Here is a 7,760-nt window from a genome sequence, read left to right on the forward strand (position 1 = left end):
GCGGCCTGGATCCGGAGGGGCGGGCGAGGGAGCCGCTCTGCTTTCGGGGCACAGCAGGAAGGGCGGTCTCGCTCGCGCCCCACGTGCGAGCAAGGATGGGAGGTAGCAGTTAAAATACCCGGGGAAGTCAGAGAAAGAGGGCTAGTCCTGGCGGCCTGCCGCAGAAGAAAACAAACCCCCCGTCGTCCAGGGATAAAACGTCTTCCTGGTCCCACGCATGACGATTTGCCTGGCCAGCACCTTCTAGAAAGACCTTCTGGCCAGGAACCTCTGGGTGTTTTAAATCCCAGCACTTGCATTGGCACAGCCCAGCCCCAGCTGAAGCCAGCCCCAGGGCTTCTGAGGAAGCCAGCTTGGTTGTTTCATGGGGTTCACACGTGCAGTCTGGGTAGGGAACAAAAACAGTTGGGGATTGAAGTATGCCCAGTACATAGGAAATCTGCAGATATGAAGCAGTCGCAGAGGGGTACCAGAAGTCACCTGTGTGATCCCAGGGCAATCTACTCTAAATTCAAAGTTTGCTCCATAGCATGGAAGCCCTGGAGCTTGTCAGTGAAACACCTGTGTTCTTTTGTCATGTTCTAGCAAAGAACTGAGTTCTTGGCTAAAATTAAAAGAAAGAAAAGAAAAGTCTGGCATACTCATGAGGCATGGAAAATTTCAGTTCAAATGGTTGAAGTCAAAGTTTAAAGCAACTGAAGGTATGGTCTAACAATGGGAAGTGTCAAGCAAAATGAGCCAGAGGTCATGCTGTCTTTACGTGCTGCATAAGTGCTTTCTGCACCGCCTGTAATATGTTTGTTCTTAATACTGAGACTTATCCACCACAGCCCCTGCTAATGTTTTTATTTTCAATTTGCAGTGACAGTAATCAGTGGGCTTATCATGCTGGTGCTGTTCTTTTCAGAGCTGCAATACTACCTCACTAAGGAAGTAAGTAGAACTGGGTATTACTGCCTCTTTGGGCATGTGGCTTCCGTGCACTGTCCTACTTTTGGAGACTAAATACAAAATTAAGGCTGAACCCAGGACTGATCTTTCTCCATGCCTGAGCCAGGCTTTTGAGTCTTGTAAGCCATGGGTTATTCCCTTGCTACCTTTCTTTCCTTTCCTTTGGATGCTAACATATTGAATGGATTCCAGGCAGTTCAGAAGACATCCTGTCCATGATGTATTGCTGTTAAGTTGGATATTGCTTTGTTGCTCCAGTGAACTAGAATTTAATGTAAGTTTCTCTCATACAAAATTAGAGGTTCACTGCTTTTTGCAGTCTTTGGTCTAGATCTGATTTGATCCAGAGAAAGAAATAGGTTGTTGATTTCTGCTAATGTTTTATTTTACTGTGTTTTGGAATGGGACTAAATCTGCATACAGCCCATGTGATGATAGGAGAGTGAATTTCCTCCCTCAAAGAAGAGAGACACTGAAGTACTGGCAGCCTCTTTCTCCTGATCACTGTCTTCCCATGCCTCAAATTGGGCTTTTTGCACCTGTCAGCCTGAGCTAGGGACTGGGTCCCTCTTCTGGAGAAAGAAGCAAAGTAGGCCAGGCATTGGCAGACTTTTGCCATTGTGGGCCAGAGCTTGTGACTTGCTGCAGGCCTCATTTTTCCACCACTCCTCAATTCCCCCAGAGCTCAAGCTGTCTGCACTTACCCTTCCTGCAGATACCCAACCCATCTACAGTAATGGTAAACTCAGACTGCGGAGAAGGGTGGTGCAGAGAAGATAGATGCATGGTGCAGCTGTACGCTGCCTGATCCCCTGTGCTGCTCTGGGCCATGTTGGACTTTCCCAGACTGGATGCAGCCTGCAGACTGTAGGTTGCCAACCCCTGAATTAGGCTGCTGGTCTTCTAGCTTCTTGTACAAGCAGATCACTTGCCTGCATCAAAAGTAGGAGAGAGCCCACCTGTCTTCCTGCAGGCTCCCTATGGAAATAAAGAAGTAAATGGTAACTTTAGAAAATTAAAAGCAATTTAAAATATTTTAAAGTTTAATAAATTGCTGCTTTGCTTGCTAGAAGCATTGGGGACGGTAAAAGTTCAACTAGGATTGAAAGGTACCCCAGCTGTGCTATTGCTGTGTTCTGAAAAGCACCAGCTTGGACATCTCCTAATCTTTTGCATGTCAGGGAGGACTCTGGAAATGATTGAGGCTCCTGGCCTGGAGAGGAAACAAGAGAAAACATATTGCAGTGCATTTCCAAGTGTAATGAAACTTTACTTTTCTTTGTTCTTAGGTTCATCCTGAATTATATGTTGACAAATCAAGAGGAGACAAACTGAAGATCAATATAGATGTTATCTTTCCACACATGCCTTGTGCTTGTGAGTAAATTCTTTTCATAATTGAGAGCAAGGCAGTTATTATTCTCTGCAGGAGGCCAGATACCCTAACCATTAATGTTCCCAGTCCAAGTTGGCTGCTTGTCCTTTGAGCACTAAAAGAAAGGATTTTGCTATGTTTAGGATGAAAACATAAAAATAGTCAGGACTCCTTGGTACTGCCACTTACTCAATAGTGACTTTGATCTTTGTGCTTCATCTCATTTTTCCAGGTGGTACAATGGAGAAAATGCTATTTAGCCACTTGTCAAAAGTACTTTGAAATCCACATGTGCTGAAAGAGCCTGGTTTTGACAGTGAAATGAATTCAGTACTTGCCACTGACAAGGGCTTGATCCCATTGCACTTAATGTTTCTATTGTTCTTTCAGAACCTTCTGCAGAAGACACTGAAGGAGGGACAGCTGTTATTTCCTGACTTCAGTGTTTAAATTCTGAATTTACATATTTGAGTTATGTGGAATCAAGTTCATTATGCTACTGATGGCTTGTGGCACTTATTTTCACTCTAATAATTTGTCCAAAAATCTTTTTATTAGACTTTGTAGCTAAATTACAAGGTTTATAAAATGTTGGAATCAAATCAATTGATCTGTTTGTGGTATTTTTGATGAAGGAAGTCTTTCTAACTGTTTTGATCACCAATAACTGAGGTATTTTAGTTAGTTAGTATTAGATATACTGTGCACTGGATCTTCACATTTTCTCTGAGGAATAAAATGTTTTGTTTTAGATTACTAATTGGAAAACTAAGGCGATTAAATACTGTACTCTTTAATTTCTATTGCATATTTTCTAATGTGAGCAGATTTATATGTTCTGTTTCATATTTTATGTCTGTAGCTAACAGGTTATTGTAAAAAAAAAAATTAAGTATAATATATCGTGCTATAAACTTTGCAGATCTGCCTTCCATCCTGCCACCCTAAGTGAGTCATTTTCTTCCCTGGCAATATTTAACTCGGACAGCTCAGGAGATAAGGCAGTGTTCCCCAGGGAAGATAGTGACATTGCAGGAGTGAGTAGCAGACAGATCCTGACACTGCCACATCATGCCCCTCCACAGCCCTGCTAGTGCCTCTCACTTCCCCGAAAACGCCCCCAGCCCTGCTTCTGCTCTTCACTCCCCACCCCCACAACCCAGGTGATCAGGTCATTTGATGTTGGTACAAATGGCCTTAGTTTCTTAGCACAAGCATGTTTTCTTGTGAGAAATAGTCTTACAAGAGTCAGTTGAGGACTGTATTCCTGGTATAGCAGTTTGACATGTAGAAATGCAATTTTATCGTTTTGAAGCTCTCGGCCACTATCAGACAACTCTGAATATTGTCCCTTTCAGCTCCAATGTTCCCTCTTAACCTTCAGATAAACTTTTCATTCCAGGCCTTATTAAAAGGCTGATAGTTTCTTAGGTTTTTTTTTTTCTCTGTAGACCATGGAGAACCTTTTAATCTGCTTTGTTTGCTTGCTGGTTTCAGATTTGAGCATTGATGCAATGGATGTGGCAGGAGAGCAGCAGCTAGATGTGGAGCACAATCTCTTCAAACAACGTTTGGATAAAGATGGCAGTCGCGTGACTCCAGAGGCTGAGAGACATGGTAATGCATAGCTCTGGTGCCTTCTTCTGATAGATTCCCTGCTGGTCTTGCCATTCCCAGTCTGCCTCTGTTGCCTTCTAAAAGGACTACTTGAAACATTCTTTAGTTACTACTTCAATCTAAACGTCTTAGTCTGGAGGTCAGCAATCTTTAAGGAGCGGCAGGCCAGTATAAGGCAACTGGCTCTGAAGGTGGGCTTGCTACATGGCTAATGTTTCAAGCTGCCTGCTGCTATCCCAGCCCTCCCTGTGCTGTGCCAAGAGCTGCTCTTGCTTTCACGCCCCTCTACTATAGTTACCACCGCTGTCACTCTTTACCTCTCACTGCTGATTCCTTTGTTACTGGCTGCTGCAAACAGTCAGCAGTGAAAGAACTGGCAGTTGTAGTAAGAGGACACAGGAGAGGAAGGAGGGAGGGCTGTGGTGGCAGCAGGCTGCACTGTGGAAAAACTGATGCAGTAAGACAAAGGGAGATGTGCAGTGGAGGAGACTTGAAGGTGCCCCTTCTAGGTTGGCACTGGTGCCCACTTATACTATTGCATTGGTGGTTGGATGCAGTTGCTTGCCAGGCCAGATCTGACCTGTGGGCTGTAGGTTGCTAATGCCTGCTCTAGACAATTGAGTGGCAAGTTCACAGAATTCTAATGTCATGATCTCAAATGCAGCTTCATAAATCGGTGTTCTCTACAGATCTAAGCAGCCCCAACACTGTGACTGAGCCTGCTGTAAAGGTGTCTTTCACTGCCTACTGTTTTTTTGGGGGGTTTTGTTTCTTTTTCTGTCCTTTGAGTCTGTGTGACTTGGTTCCTTTGAACATATGTTAGGTTGGTCTTGGCATCTCAAGGTGTTTCAGCTGAGAGCATCAACCAGAAAGCCACAGGCTATCTAGATTTCTTCTAAACTAGTCCTTTTTCCCCCAGAAGTACTTTCTATTGCAAAACCGAGTTCACAGAATAGCGGTGCTGGTGCAGCATTTGGTAGGGCTTTGTCTGTTGTGTATTTAACTGCCAGAGCAGGTCTAATCAATGTACCCCCAGGGTTCTATATGTTCAGTGCAGCTGCACAAGGATTAGAAATAGCAGGGATATTAGTAAAGAAAAGGCCAGTGCGGATAGAGAACAGAATTTTACATTAGATAAAAGGGATGACAAAATGGAGGAATAGTGTCTGAATCTCTTGACCTGTCACTGAACGCACAGAACTTGTTCACATTGACTGTCATGCTTATGAAGACTGGATTTTTTTTTTGGTTTGGGATAGGGAGGATTGGATTGTTTCAGTTTGTGATAGCTCTGCTAGCTGGCTGATAGCTAGCAATCTGCTTTCCTTTGGCTCCCATGTGCTTCTAAGTGAGTAGGGTCTAAGCCAGGGACAGGCAAAGTCCAGTCAGCAGTGGACTCCATTTCCCAGTCTGACCTTGCTCCAGACCAGGCTGTCACCACTGCAAGGAGCTGGGGCAGAGCTGCGATTCCCTGCTTACGCACCCCTGCCCAGAGCACAGAAGCTACAAATCGTGGCTTTGCCCTGGCTCCAGAGCAAGCTGCCCCCATTGCAAGATCCCAGCAGCTCTGGAGCAGCCCCCTGCTGTGCTCTGCCCCCGCCATGGCTGAGGCTGGTCCCCATGGCAACCCCAGCTTAAAGCTTTCACATGCAGCTGCGTTTGGGGTCTCCATGGAGACCAGCTACAGCCATGCAGGAAATAGAGTCTGGCTGCTGACTGGATTGACCATTTTGTCCACCCCTGGTCTTAGCAGTGTCTAGATGTTGTCTCTCATCCTGACATCTCAGGCAGACTCCCAGTGTGCAGACTGCCTGTGTAGGACCTCACAATCCAACAGCCTGTGTATCTGAGGTTACTGCTGACTTCTCCAGTTGTCTTCAGTAGTTTATGCATGTTCCCCACAGAATGCTGCTTCCCTGTGGATAACCCTGGCTTGTAGTTCAGGGACATTTCACAATAAAATAAGGATATATAGACTCTGCAAAGAAAATTAACCATATGCATGCTTTCTGGTTATAAAATAAAAGAGAGATACAGATTAGGTTAAACAACAAACAGCCCCTTGAAGCAATGATTCTCAACTCATAGCTCAAAAAGAGCACGTGGGAGCCTCTGATATTGTTTGTAGAAATTAAAAAATTAAAGGTTGACAAGGAGAGCAATATATGTCATCCAGAATATATTACGTACTAAGTAGTGTTGCCCATAGGGTTGCAAAGGTTGTAGACTGCTGGCATGCACTTTTCTCACCCTTCCAGTTTGAGCTGAGTCCATTTTCAGACTAGAGGAAGATTGTTTTGCCTTCTCTGCACTGGTAGCAGCCTTGCAAAAGATTGAGCAGTCCTGGTCATGGGGCCCTGTATATGATTGTCTAGCCATGGTTGGTTCACATGCTGAATAGCATTGCACAGTAAAATACATGGAAACTCATTACTAAGTCAGTCCATGAGGAATAGTTGGCTGACTTTTCTTCTCATGAGAAGTACTTCTTGTCTGGCCTTGTAAAACACCTAAATAAGACTCTCATAAAAGGTTCAAAGAAGTTCTTGGTACGGGGTCAACTTAAATTCTGTTACCAGACTTGACACTGCTGGCGCACAGTTCAGGTCATAGCCAGGATGAAATAAAATGAAAAGAATAAGGCAACACTAACATTTGTAAACCTGTTTCCCCAGTTTAAATCTTACTTTGTTTTAGAGCTAGGAAAAGAAGAGGAGAAAGTGTTTGATCCAAATTCCTTGGATGCTGATCGCTGTGAGAGCTGTTATGGAGCAGAATCTGAGGATATCAGGTAAAAGAAGGCTTCTCTGAGTGTGTCCTTTGGGAGGCGGGGGGCTGTATCCTAACGCTGACCTGTCAGGAACACACACTTCTATCTGCACACTCCTATGTCTTGATTTAGAAGAAGAGACTGAATGAAAGTCTTCTGTAATCTCTAGATCTACTGTACTTTCTAATGTTTAAAAGGAAATCTAAAATTAACATGGGTCTTGTACACCAAAGCTACATGTAAAAAAAATAATTGAAATATTTGTATTTGGTCAAGCTTTATGGGGGGGAAAAAAAATTGTTCCCCCCCAAGTTAATACTTTTGTTTTGTGGGTTTTTTTTAAGCGTGCATTTTATCCACAGATGCTTCTTATACAGTCTCAGCAGGCAAATATAGTATGTGAGAGGTGGGGGTGCTTCCTTAATCTTATCTGGGAAGAGACTGGGTAGATGCATGCACACTTAAGGTATGAGACAAGCAATGCATCCTCCTTAGTATTCTTGTGTGGAACTGGGAGGTGGGGTGGTACTTTTGCGTGTCTTCTGAGCTCGGATATCAGAAAACCCTGTTTACCTAACCTTTTACAAGCATTTGCCCATCTGTTGAATAACCCCATATTGTATGTGAATTCTTCTTTGAGAATTCACATGTGGATCTGTAGTTTTGGGATGATCCCTTCTGAGAATGACAGTATGTGAGAGGCCAGTGTCTGTTGGGGTAGGGTTACCATACGTCCAGGTTTTCCCTGACATGTCCTGTTTTTGGGTCTTCCCATCTCTGTCAGGGTGGGTTTTTTTAAATATCAGAAAATGTGCAGGATTTTGCTCAGGCTCTGCTTTCCCAGCGCTTCCTGGCTTGCCTTGGCAAGGAGCTGATTGGGGGATGGGGGGCAGGCCGATTGGAGGCAGGACCATCACATGCATCTCTGCACAGGCCCCAGCAAGTAAGTGTGTGTGTGCGCGTGCGTGCACGTGTGTGCGTGTCCCTGCCAGGCTGAGGCTGCAGCGGGGCAGGGAGGTGGAGGAGGGGGGTGGGAGGGTTCTTCAG

At 44.6% G+C, this 7,760-nt stretch overlaps 1 protein-coding gene across 12 annotated transcripts in view; it reads left to right on the plus strand.

Moving 5' to 3' along the window:
• Positions 1–6: 6 nt before the first annotated feature.
• Positions 7–7,760, plus strand: part of ERGIC3 (ERGIC and golgi 3) — a 70,263-nt gene continuing 62,509 nt past the window's right edge. For 10 of the 12 annotated variants that reach the window (XR_003096270.1, XM_025215725.1, XM_025215730.1 and 7 more), the window contains exons 1-5: positions 7–701; positions 863–933; positions 2,241–2,328; positions 3,824–3,943; positions 6,641–6,734. Coding sequence is in view for 11 of the 12 variants with exons in the window: in XM_025215725.1 (XP_025071510.1) it covers positions 644–701; positions 863–933; positions 2,241–2,328; positions 3,824–3,943; positions 6,641–6,734 (431 nt within the window). In the remaining variant the exon portion in view is untranslated. Of the gene's footprint in view, positions 702–862; positions 934–958; positions 1,226–2,240; positions 2,329–3,823; positions 3,944–6,640; positions 6,735–7,760 lie in introns of those variants that run through there. The other 2 variants (XM_025215722.1, XM_025215721.1) reach the window with 2 other exon arrangements.

The sequence above is a fragment of the Alligator sinensis genome, unplaced genomic scaffold (assembly GCF_000455745.1).
Source record: "Alligator sinensis unplaced genomic scaffold, ASM45574v1 scaffold705_1, whole genome shotgun sequence".
NCBI classification, from domain to species: Eukaryota; Metazoa; Chordata; order Crocodylia; family Alligatoridae; genus Alligator; species Alligator sinensis.